General features: G+C 47.1%; 1 protein-coding gene across 4 annotated transcripts in view; it reads right to left on the bottom strand.

The window, feature by feature from the left end:
* SLC39A11 (solute carrier family 39 member 11) overlaps positions 1-13,301 on the bottom strand; it is a 297,599-nt gene that overhangs the window by 192,550 nt on the left and 91,748 nt on the right. For all 4 annotated transcript variants that reach the window (XM_033091150.1, XM_033091152.1, XM_033091151.1 and 1 more), the window contains one exon: positions 10,743-10,884. In XM_033091150.1, coding sequence (XP_032947041.1) covers positions 10,743-10,884 — 142 coding nt within the window. The remainder of the gene's footprint in view (positions 1-10,742; positions 10,885-13,301) is intronic.

A 13,301-nucleotide genomic window follows, 5' to 3' on the forward strand; every position in this document is an offset into this window, starting at 1 on the left:
GATGACTTCCAGGAGAAGCTTTCTCCATAATGGATCTCACTGCGTCTAGACTTTTCACGGGGCCCCACCCCGGCCGGATGACAGGGACCCTAACAACAGATCGCTCAGGAGAGTTTCATTACTACTGCGGGCTCATGGGCGTCCACTCTGTGCAGCCAACGCAACAAAAAGAACTGAAGGAGAACTTCACCCAGATCTAATTTTCCAGAAAGAGCGAGGGGCCCTGGGTGGAATCTGCCCACGTGGATCTCTAGACACAGAGGGGGAAAAAGTGCCTCTGAGGAACTTTTCCAGTTACTGTACCCCGCAGGAACTGCTGTGCTGGGGCTGCAATTGGCACTAGGGGAACCAACAGAGCCCGAGGGAATTCTCCAAGGACTGCCCATACAGACAGCGAGGGGGAGGCGGGGGACTCACCCCAGCCTCAGGTACAGAGGAAGGAAGGAGGGGAGGCAGATCACCTGAGAGAGCAGAAGAAGAGGACGAGGGTACAAAAAGAGAGGTACAGAGAGCGAGACACAAAGAGGGCAGTGATAGAGACCAGGAGAGATGGAGAGACTGAGGGAGGAGATGAGATGAAACCAGACAAAGGGAGACATCTTCTTAACCAAGACAAGAAGTACTGGTGGACTAAGGAAAAAAGGGGTGTGGTTACCATGGCGACAGCTTGCCGAAAGCACAGGCTATGTAACTAAGCCCAGATAACTACGCCCAGAGAAGACACTTGAGGTCCCTGGTGTGATGACCACACCTGCCAGTACTACTCACCTGAGACCGTGCCTGGAAGCCTGTGCCCAAGCTCCGACTCTCAAACTCCAAGACCAGAACCCACTGCCCAGATCACATGAGCCCTTCAGGTCACATGAGCCCTTCCCCTACAGGCCAGGTGGACAGAGGAGGCCTCCCAGGTATGCTTGGTAGGCACATGGGTAAGGAATTAAGGAGCAGGAAGGGGGTCTCAGCAAGTTACTCATCTCAAACTTTCACGGTGCACAGGAAGTCCCTCTAACTTCTCTGACCACTGGTCACCTGGCCTGTACTTGAATCCTTCCAGTGATGGGGAGCTCAGTCCATTCATTATTCCTGAGCCCATGTTATTAGCCCACATATTCTGACCCTATTACCCCCGTGCTCTTCACCGCACACACGGACCTTCTCTCTCTATCCCCTAACACTATAATTTTTCACATCTATCGCATGGTACATTATTCCTAAACCACACATCTGTGCTTCTTTAATTCCTTTTCCTCTGAGAAACCTCCTCGTCCAGCTTCGGGACAATCTGTTCTGTGCCAGTGTGGTTACTCCATCCCTGAGTTGGTCCAACTGGAACTGCTGTACATCTGTCTGAGCACGCTGAGAGCATCGGGGACCTGAATGTCTCCGTGACTGGAGAATCCATATCCCAACCCAAAAGCCCTCTGTATTTTTCAATATGGGCAGCCGTTTACTGTCCAGATAGAATAACAATGACTACTTACTATTCACAGAGGGCATGCAATACACTAAGCACTCTGGTAAGAGTTTTACATACATTCACTTAGCCTATATTGGCATCAAGTGTAGGAGGTAATTATTCTTATCCTCATTTTAGATACAGAAACTGAGGGAGAGGCAGATTAGGATGGCTGCCTAAGGTCTAGCAGCTGCTAAGGCGTTGAGTCAGAATCCAAAGCCAGTCTCTGTACAACCTGTTCTCTGGCCCACTCCAGCTCTGTACCATTTCTATACTGTGACATCTTTCAAGAAATTGGTAGCTTTTTGAATACCTATGCTTTTCATCTACTATAAACCTATAGATGACACCGTATTTAATGGCGAAAGACTGAGTGCTTTTTCCTTAAGATCAAGAATAAGGCAAAAATATCTGTTCTCACCACTCCTATTCAACATCACTCTACAAGTCTTAGTTAGTGCAGTAAGGCAAGAAAAAGAAATAAACGGCATACAGATTGGAAGGTGGAAATAAAACTGTTACTATTCACAAACATGACATAGAAAATCCCAAGGAATTTACCAAAAACTCTTAGAACTAATAAATGCGTTCAGCAAGGTTGCAGGATACAAGACTAACACATAAAAATTAATTACATTTCTGTATACTAGCAATGAATAATTAGAAATCAAAATTTAAAATACAGTATCACTTATAACAGCACCATAAAAGGAAATACTTAGGTATAAATCTAACCAAATATGTGTAAGATATACATGCCGAAAACCACAAAATGCTAATAAAAGAAATCAAAGACAACTTAAAGAGATATACCACGTTCATGAAATGGAAGACTCGATATTATTAAGATGTCAGTTTTCCCCAAACTGATTTAGAGATTCAGTGCCATCCCAACCAAAAGCCCATCCGAATTTTTTTGTAGATTTTAACAAGCTGATTCTAAAATTTGTATATAAAGGCAAAGACACTAGAATAACCAAAATAATTTTTTAAAAGAATAAAGTGGGAGAACACATAATATCTGATTTCAAGACTTAACGATAAAGCTATAATTAAGAGAGTATGATATTGGTGAAAGGATAGATACATAAACCAATGAAGCCAAATGGAGAATCCAAAAACTGACCCACACAAATACAGTCAATTAATTTTTTACAAAAGCACCAAGGCAAGTCAATGGAGAAAGGTCAGTCTTTTCAATACATGGTGCTGCAACAATTGAATACCCATATGAAAGAACAACAAAAACAACTGAACCTCAAACCACTTCACTCCTTATCCAAGAAGAACTCAAAATAGAGGGCTTTGCGTGGGAACAGCAAGGACATATCCAAGACCTACTTGTGAGATAGTTAGAGGTTTACATACGTTACATTGAAACATATAAAATGGCCCATTTGTTTCCCCGAGAAAATTTGAATCTCCTTGAAGGCACACGTCTCCTAATTGTTTTTATGTGTAATGACAGGAGCTTCCTTGCTGGAAAGAACACAGTCAATGCTGGCTACGACTGACCTGAGCAAATCTTGCCGTGGCCTGCTGAGGAGTCACCACGTGAGCCTGGCCTGTTAGGGAAGAGAGCAGAGACTTCTGGTCCACCACATCTGAGTCGCAAGAGACATCTTCTGCATCCCCTTCTGCCATCCTCACCGAATGCATCTGCTGCCTCCCCTACCAGCTGATGATGAGTCTGGGGTAACCCAGGATCAGAGAGAGTGCTACGTGGGATAACCAACTGCGAGTCTCTGACACAGCCCTTGGCGTCTCCAGCTCCAAAAGGCTATGACCCTCAAAATTGTGTTTCATTGAGACCACTGACTTCGTTTTAAGTTCCTTGGAGCTGTGTTGCTTCTCTGGTCCCAGGAAGGGAAATGTACTGGAGAGAACAAAGCAGACCAAAATACTGGAACACACACAGCCCAAAGAGGACATAGGAGGTTGAACAGGCCGTGCACGTTGACAAGGACAGCCCAGGCAGAATGGGGCTTATCGTGAACCCTTTTATTTAAGGCAGGACTGCACCGAGCCCATCCCAGATGCTAGAGTTGCTGCTATTGATCATACAGGTTCAAACCCCAATTCCTCAGCCCATTCCTTCTCTGAGGCTGCCCATCTCCGTAAATGGCAGCAGATTCCTCCCCGTCTCACAGGCTCTAAGCCAGCTTCCATGCCTCCTGAGGCACTTTCCGTAACAGGCAAAATGAACAAAAAGTAAACAACTGTGATCTTAAGTACCTGAAACCAAAGTACCACCTGTGCTTCTCCGGCTTAAGGAGCTTCTGCAAAAAAAAAAAAAAAAAAAAAATCTGAAAAACAAAACAAAGTGATAAGAAAAGAGCCCAGATTGCCAGGCTTTGGCAGCAGCCCCCAAATCTCTGGGTAATAAACGCCTGGCAGGAATATCCTAACAGGGGCTGGTGCTACCCAAGCCACTTGTCTGCTCTGTTTCCCCAAAGCACATTAAAAACACATTTCCTGGTTTAATAGACTTATGAGCTGAAATGAATGTGTCAGAACTCTTATAAAGATGATAGAAACTGCTGGCCCAGCAAATGTTAAATTTTGCATAAGGAGACAGTATCCCTAACTCCTCAGTAGACACTTAATGAATATTTCAAACAAAGAGCCCCGGCAGCTGTGCTCTAAAGGCTCCCAATGAATTAAATGGGTTTTTATTACTGCCAGGATCAGCCTCTCTGTTTCCTCTCATTTTCTCCCCTCTCTCTCCCTTGTACCCGACAAACAAGCCCATCCAGACTGATCTAGTCATGGGGTGATCGGTGTATGAGGCTGGTCAGTGTACTGGTTGGAAAGTGTCCCCCTAAAATGCATCTCCATTCGGAACCTCAGAAGGTAATAACCTACTTGGAAATAGGGTCTTTGCAGACATAATTAGTTAAGAAGCAGTCATGCTGGATTAGGGCGGCTCTCAGTCCAATGACTGGTATCTTTATGAGAGAAAGGAGAGGGAGGTTCAGACACAGGCGCACAAACACACACATACACACAAGGAAGGCCAGGTGACAACAGTGGCAGAGGTTGGAGCAATGCAGCTACAAGCCAAGGAATGCCAGGAGCCACTCCGAGTTATCAATCAAGGAAGGGCCCTCCCCTAGAACCTCCCCTTGATGTCAGCCTTCTGCCCTCCGGACTGTGAGAGGATATGTTTCTATTGTTCTGAGCCACCCAGTTTGGGGTGCGTTGTTATGGCAGCCCTCGGAAACGAATCCAGCCAGGAGAGTGTGCCTACACATTTACACATTCAAACGTGTGTGTACTCAGATTAATCTCCCCAAAAGTTACCTGGGTCTGTCCTTCCAGGTCATGGGGGCAGTGGACAGCACTGCCCCACAAGGTCATGAGCAGAGACTGTCCACCTGCCAGCAGTCTTACAAGATCAGACTTAAGATCGTGTGACTTTCTCTCTCGCGGCTCTCTCTTAGCTCTTCAAGTTCACTCAACTCTTTTTCCATACTGCTTACTAGCATTCCCAGACCATCCAGGTGTGAGACTAACAGATAAGGAGACACATACAGGGGGAAAGCCTAAAAGGCAGAAAGAAACCAACAGAACCACGTTCTCTTGCCACCTGGTCTTCCTCTCGGTCGATTACCATCCACGGGTAGACAGCTTTTCAAAAAATTGTGAAACGCTGTTACAGGTTGGGGTGTGCCCCCCTCAAATTCACAGAATTTAACTGTGTTTAGAGATACAATCCTTAAAGAGTTAATGAGGTGACAACGAGGTCTTCAGGGTGGTCCCTACTCTAACGTGGCTGACAAGAAGAGGAGATTAGGACACTGGCAGGCAGAGGGCAGACCCTGTAAGGACAGGGAGAAGACAGCCATCTATGGGCCCAGGAGAGACGGCGCAGGAGGAAGGAGCCTGCCAACACCTTGCCCTCAGACCTCCAGCTTGTGAGAAAATCCACGTCTGCTGCTGAAGCCACGCCACCTGCGGTCCTTCGTCATGGCCGCCCTAGGAAACACTTCTCCAAGTGCCAAACTGCCTCCAGCCCCGTGAAAACGCGCTCCTGAAATGACTGCCCAGCTTGGACAACTGGGACTGAAAAGAATGATAATAGTCATAAAAGAGCAAGTCAACAGGAAAAATACTATTTGAGTGTTAAATATTCATCAGGCAAAAATATAACAGTGTTCAGAAGCAAAAAGACCTATTAAAAAAAAACGCATCCACCTAACAACGCTCCCATGAGCTAGAATGCACTAACACCCTGACGGAGCCCTCCCTGCCAGAGGGCATTTCTGTACTACTTCCTTATTTTATTTAGCATCCATGATACTGAAGAGCTCCCGGTAATTACTGTGACTGAACACTTTGTTCTTCACCTTTGAGCAAAAGGTTTTCGTATTAAAATGTGGCACGTTTTTATAGCCTCGCTACTGCCATGTGCTCACAAGTGTGGCTCATTCCCGACCTTTTATTGAGGGAACCCAGGTTACAGAGCCTCGTCCAGAAAGAAGGTAGCAATGCCAGGACATGCCTGTTTTCCAGGCCCCAGACAACACGTCTCAATTAGGCCAGGAGAAGACTTTAAAATGTCCCCAACCACCCAGTTACACAAAGGGGAAAAAAAAAGTCTGGTTACTAAAATCACATGCCTAGACATTAAATCTAGGGGAATAACTGGAAAGTTATTCTTCCATCTTTAGAGATCTTGCCAATAAAAAGTCAAAATTACTAATAACATCTCAGAGACTTCCCTATTTTGGAGACCTGGTTATAAAGACGCACACGGAATTTCTCCTAGGAGCTACGTCTGACTCTTGATCAAATTTAAGCTCACTAAATTAAACTGGAAATATCGGTGATGGAAGGAGCCAGCTCCTTCAGGGAAGACTTGGAAAGCTAGAAGATTCAGAAACAGACAACAGTGGTTGTCACAGGAGCCTCAAAGCTGTTTAAATAGGTCCTCTTTGCCTCCCTAGGGTTAGGCTGTGCCAAGGAGTTTGAGTGCCAAGGAAATCCAGAAGTGGGGAGCTGAATACATGCAGCTGGTCTTACGGAGAGAACAGGCGAGCTGACTTCTGAGAAGGGATTTCATGCGATACAGCCTGGCTGCCCTCCCACAACCCACACATACACCAAAAATTAATCCTCAGAGGCCAACTAGTGTGAAAATTCATTTACTGGGTCCATCATGCGGCTAGAGAAATTGTCCCCAGTTCAAATGCAAACACATAATCAGGAGCAAAACACTGCCAATGGTTAATATCTCCATGTTCATCAGTTTATCAAATCTTTTCCCGGTGGCACCTCAGGGAGGATGTTTAACAGGGAAAATAAGAGAGAGGAAAGATTCCAAGTGCAAGATTAAAAGAGGACAGTATGATACCTGGAGGTGGGAGGCGGGGGAGGCGGGGGCGGGGGTGGGTGAAGGTGAGGGCGGAGGCTCTCGGGAACCTTGAGTTAGAAAACGCAAATTCTCTCCACAAGATCAGCTCTATTTCCATAGAAGGATGCCGCCGGGCAAATCAGCATAACCAGTAAGGAATTCGAATTTAGACGAAGGTACAAACAAGCAGGTATTGCTAAGGCTGATGACGGTAGTTTATCCAAATCTATAACCTACTTAACACTAGAGGTGCATCGTGTCTATTTTGCAAACCATGGTTTCCAATCTACCAGGCTGTCCAGGTAGAAGTACTACTGCCAGGTGAATTCTCCTACTATAAAAGAATAGGACATGAAGGAAAACATCGGTTTCTAAGAACGGTTTCTTACAGATCATGATTTCCTGACTTAAGCACTCATTCACTTTTCCCCCAAACAAGCTTTGGAACGATTTACAGAAAATAAATAGCCACTTCGCAACTAAGTAATTTCCTAAATTAAACCCACCTCTTCCTCTACTAGAAAATAATGCCTACTCCTGTTCCTTCCACATTGACACAAAATTACAGACAATTCTCCATCTGCCATGCTAATGGATCCATGAACACAAACCCTCACTCTTGGAGAGTTTCAACTTCCTCTCTCAAAACAAACAGCACACTGAGATAGGGCAGTTAATTCGTAAAAGAAGGGACGGATTCACTTTTTACTACCCTTCTTCAGCCGAAAGAGTGTTAGTGAGGAAGAAATTGTCCAACTCGGCAGCTGAATGGAGGAGATGGAGGTAGCAAAGTGCAAGACCTAAGTGAACATGAGGCCATGGGGGCTGTCAGGGAAGTCAGAGACCTCTGCCTTCCAAAAACATACTTTTTTTTGGGCATAAAATTTCAAGAGGTTCAGAAACCCTTTGGTGCCAATTCATGGACCCCAGATACACAGAACCCCTGGCCTCACTTCTAGAATTTACTCAGCAATACAACTGCCCACAGAGATGTACGTCTAAGAATGCTCTCTGCTGTATTCTTCATTGTAGCAAAAGATTGGAAACAACCTCGCGGTCATCCCGAGGAGACAAATTAGGTAAGATCAGGGCCAATAACAAGGATGGCATGAACGGATGAGTATCCCAGAAAACAAAGACCAAAATGTGTTGTTAAGTGGAAAACACAAGGTACTGAACAAACGGGCCAAGTATGAGTGTATAAATACAATGTTTCTGAAAGGATATATAAGAAAGCAGAAACAGTGTTTGCGTCTGAGATGGGAGCCTGGACCACAAGCAGTTTGAAGATGGATGAACTACTTTTTAATTTTTAATCCACATTATTACTTTTTTGATTAAAAGAAAGCTAGTTGGAGATAGATAAATAGTTGGAGGGGGATATAGGGGAAGGTAGGAGAGGGGGAGGGAAGGAGGAAGGCTGGAGGGAGGGGGGGAGAGAGAGAGAGAGAGAGAGAGAGAGAGAGAGAGAGACTGATAGTTTAAAAAGAACTTCTGGTCTAGCTAAGTCCCAAAATAATCCTAGCCTTGAGGACAGTTGATAACATAAAACATTTGCCACCAAGACATAAATACCATGTTTTCCCCCAAAATAAGACCTAGCTGGACCATCAGCTCTAATGTGTCTTTTGGAGCAAAAATTAATATAAGACCCGGTCTTATAAGATGAGATGACACGACATGACATGAGATGAGACAAGATAAGATAAGACTGGGTCTTATGTTAATTTTTGCTCCAAAAGACGCATTAGAGCTGATGGTCCGGCCAGGTCTTATTTTCCAGGAAACGCCGTAGGCAAGTGTCTCATAAACGCTTTTCCCAGCTTGGGCTGCTGCCACCGCTCGGAGCAGCTGAAGCTTCTCTCCCACAGTGTGGCTCTTCTGGCTTTTCCTCTTACTGAACCAATTATGGGACATTGTAACAGCAGCGCCAATATTATTTTTTTTAAGGCTTATGTTGTTCACTAAATAGCCATTAAGCCAATCTCCCTGCTCCATTTACAGCCAGCTTAAAGGCAAATCCAGATGGCACAGATAATGCAAATTCAGGCTGGATCTGCATGAGGCCACTCATCAAATAGCCATGATCAGTTTTAGAGTCCTCCACTGCCTGACACCCACAGGTGCGTCCAGGTGAGAAGAAGAGGGACCTTTCCAGAGATGGCTGAGCTCTCTCCATCTCCCTACACCATTCTGGAACTCCCCCAAGGGCGGCATTTGCCTTTGTATATAGACAGTTAGCAACAGAAACCTAAGGTTGCTTGGTAACCGGGTAACGCGGGCTCGGCCTAGGTGTCCTGAGCAGAGGACAGGGCTGCATTTCCCTCCCACACAGGTCCTCGGGCAGCACTTCACCCCAGGTGGCCAAGAGGGTCCAGCAGTTCTGGGAGACGCTCCTACAGAGCCAACTCCCACTGGCCCTGTATTCCCGTGGCCCCACTGGAAAAGGTCCATGAAGGAATAGGCGCTATTTATCTACTTTGATTGACAGGCACTAAGCTTTCCCCTACTTTTCATTCTTGAGAAGGCTCAGAATCAGGACTGGAGTCTTCCCAGGGGCACACAGGATGACTAGCCCAGGATAGCCAGTGAGAATTGACAGAAAGCCCTCTGTCCCTACGTTCCCACGACTGGCCACGCAAAACGACGAGTTTTACTAGAGGACAGCTGGTCCGTCTTAGTCACCAGACAGGTCCTGACTCTCCAGTACATGGAGAACAGCAGGCAACACCCAAGTTGTCCTGACGTGAGTATAATTCGAATAATTCAAATGTGGGGCTGCAGGGAGCGGGCAGAGTGTCTGTACTAACCCTCTACTACTTGAGCTCCTGTTACACGCATTTTCATTTCCTGATCATATTCCACATAGGAACTTGTGGGAGGTAGTGAGGATTAGCCCGAGTGGAAAAGATATTCGAATTCCCCAGGAATAATTCATGCAGGACATAATCTGAACACAGATCACTGAGAACCAGCTGGGACATCGCTGTCACTTTTCTACCTTGACGGGCCCCGTGCTCTAGAGATCACCTTAGCCTACACCTGGTGAAAAGACCACATGAAGATGCCAGCACGGAAACGTGAAAAGGCTTCTTTCCCTTACATCACTAATGTGAAGACGGGGACCAGTCCCCAATCTGTTCCTCCCCCAATTCACTCCAGACCGGACTCAAAGCAAAGGCAGGAAATGTTTCATAGCGCCTGGGGCTTGCGCGTTCAAGGTGGGACTTAAACAAATTCACAGGAAAAGGAAGGCATGCACCTCTGTGTGCAGTCAGGGGCCCTAAATCAGCCCCCTGGCCTGAGTGGGCGATGACTGGGCCTCAGGGGGAGTCTGACACTGAGACGGGAAAATGATGTCATCTTCCAGAACACCTCAACTCCTTCTCAGTGGTCCAGGCTGCACCTCCCCCAGGGAGACTCAGGAATGGCTGTCTGGTTCCTCTCAAGGGATGCAGTCCTTCTAACTTACAAGGCACGGCTCTGCTGTCAGAGTTTTTAGATTTTCTGGCTCCAAACGGAATCAGTGAGAGAAACATCCACAGTTTCCCACACGAGTCAAAAAGATGCAAGTCACGTATGTGGAAAGGAGCACTCAGGGTCCGTCAGAGATGGGGAGACAGAGGAACAAATGCCCAGATACTCTAACCCAAATCTGCCCAATCCCATCAGAGGGGTCCTGGTACACTGTCCCAGGTGGAAAGACAATCGAGCTGGAAAGACAATCGATCGAAAGCCACTGTTACCTCCTGTGTACTAAGCAGGTGGTTTGGAGAACTAATGAGAAAGGCAGGCCTGGGCCAGATGCCGGGTCAGCCCTGTGCATAGTAGGGTAGGTCACTTGGAGGGACAGGACAGAGTTCCCGGCATTTCCCTTGTCACTCCTCGTCCACCGGTCCCCAGCCCAGGGTCTTGCCGCAGGGAGCTTGCCTGAAAGAAGCCCAGCTCTGCCTATACGGATGGAAAGTTCATTCTTGGGGAAGACCAGCGTGGGACACTCAGCATCAGACTTCTTTATCAATGCAGGCTCGAAGTTCAGGGCCAGGGCCATCTGGGGGTCTTCTGCTGCACCCTGAAACAAGAAGCAGTCACTGTAACACCTGTACTACCTTCATTCCCCAGACCCCCCCAGCTCAGCCAATCTCTACCTAGAACGCCAGGGCCACTGGGCCAGTCCCTGGGCCGGACCCAGCTGGCAGCAGGCTGGGCCATTAGGAAGGTAACGAGCTTTCTGGTTGTAGAGCGTTTGGGGTGACAAGAACGGGATCTGAGGAGTTGGTGCTGATCCTAGAAATGGGGGGTGAGGAAGTACAGCAAAGCCCCACAGGACAAATGACTCTGTCCCTGAAGGGTCAAAAGAACCGCATGGCAGTTTCCCTTGCACGGCAGCCTCACCACAGGAAGCAAGGCCAACACTTTTTAGGAATTTAGCGTCCTCCCATGTCTCGTGAGATCAAAAGGGGAGGAGATCCACCCACACGAGAGCACCTCACAAGAGGGACACAAGTGAGAGTCTTGAAGACACAACACAGTCACGTCCAGATGGCCTTAACGCGACCATGTCACCCTTCTGCTTTGTCTGCCGCTACCGCATTCACCTGTTGCTGCGTTAACTAAGCAAAGTGTGGATTTTGATCCCACATGTATTTCACAAATACCGACTGACCGCCACTTTTGTGGCTACTTGGCGAATAAAACAAGACCAAGTCCCACCTCTTATGATCCAGTTAGGAGCAAGCAGATGAATCCATAATGGGCTTCTCCTCCCAAGGCCTCAGGTTCCCAAGGAACCCCCAACCCTGCTAATGCCTTACAAATGCACTGGGTCTCTACGGGAACGAGGAAAAGGGGGGACCCCACCAACACAAACACCAAAAAAATATGTGTCCCTCAGTGCTGAGGGAAGGTGAGGAGAATCATCTCAATTGGGCAAAAAAGTCAGCAGGTACTTTTTTGAACCCCAGGCAAAAACAGTTCCAAACAAACAGAAGTTTCCATTTAAAAATATGTGTCTCTAATATGGGAAAGGAAAAGGTCTGTGATCCAGTCACTGAAATGAAGCCATTTTTGTCAGCAAATACTAACACTGTTTTCTTGGGTAAGTTTCTTTCCTGAGGGAATCTCACCAAAGGTATGCTTGGCTGTGCCTTACACACACACACACGGATCAGAAAGAGAATCTAATGATTCAGCCTTTTGATTTCACTCTTTCTTTCCAACTACATGATAAAAATGAAAACAGAAACCCTTCCTTTCACGTCTTCTCACTTGTCCAGTACGTCGATACTGTCCTAATCATTTATTTGCAATGTCCTCTAAAATGCATATAAGGGTGCCGACCCTTCATTTAACCTTGTTTTAAAAGGGGAAAAAAATAGCCCTTGTGGCTCTCAGGTCCCTCTGTAGAATGGTACGGGCTGCGGGATTCTTCCTGCTTTGTCACTGGAAGAAGCACAAAGAGAGGCAGCCTGTCCCACGGTATTACAGTCAAGGTTGACACTCCAGATGGATGGAATCCTGGGGACAGAAGGGACTTTAAGAAGGCCAGTCTCTCCCCCTTGAGAAAGCCCCCCTAACCACCCCCGCGTGACAGCTGGCGTCTGTGCCATGGACCATGTAGTCGCAGCTCTGTTTGTTTATATGCTTTAATTATTTCTAATCCTACATCTCATGCTGACATCTGAGGAATCATGGCAGCAATAAAAGATTGTGTTTTCGCTAGAAGAGTGTGTCAGCTGATCTTCCTTTCTTTGTCTTCCTTCTTTTTATAACGTGATTGATGCGTGACTGGGGGAAGACTATGGGAAAGAGAACCGCTTCATTACAGTAAAAATGCAGCAGCATTAATGTGCTGAAAGCCGTTTGTTAGACTGGAGCCCATTTAGCAAGGTGCAGCCTGGAGAGGCCCAGCTTTTAATTGAGAACAGTGGTTTTCAACGGGTGGGATTTTGTGCCCCTCCCAGGGGACAACTGGCCATGGGCATCCTCAGACGATACCACAAACTGCTTCCACACCTCACGCCCCCATGCCTGGCAACACTCTGTGTGTGTGTGTGTGTGTGTGTGTGTGTGTGTGCCCAGGCACCAGCCGGCCAGCTTCCCAAGGCTCCTTTCACATCGCCTTCTGGGATTCCCAACATCCCCATCCTCACTCTCAACTGCTGATGAGGAAATCAAAGAAATACATCCCTGGGAATAGGAAGGAACAGCCCAGTGGGGGAGGCCAGCCCAGCTCTGCTGGCTCTATCCTAATGTCCATGACGGTGGGGAAGTCAAGGGGCATCTGCGGGCCGAGGTGGCTCCCCTGCAGGGCTGGCATCACCCTTTGCTCCCTGGAGCCCCACTGCGGGTGGAGGGGACGCTGCATTTCTTTAAGGAAGCCTTACATACACACAGCAATGGCCTGTGCGGAAGTGACCAAGACCCCAGGGAGAAATTCCTTCTCTCCATCCTCCTCCTGCTGTGTGATGGCAGCAAGGCCCTCTTTAC

This window comes from Rhinolophus ferrumequinum, chromosome 21 (assembly GCF_004115265.2).
Source record: "Rhinolophus ferrumequinum isolate MPI-CBG mRhiFer1 chromosome 21, mRhiFer1_v1.p, whole genome shotgun sequence".
Classification (NCBI taxonomy): domain Eukaryota; kingdom Metazoa; phylum Chordata; class Mammalia; order Chiroptera; family Rhinolophidae; genus Rhinolophus; species Rhinolophus ferrumequinum.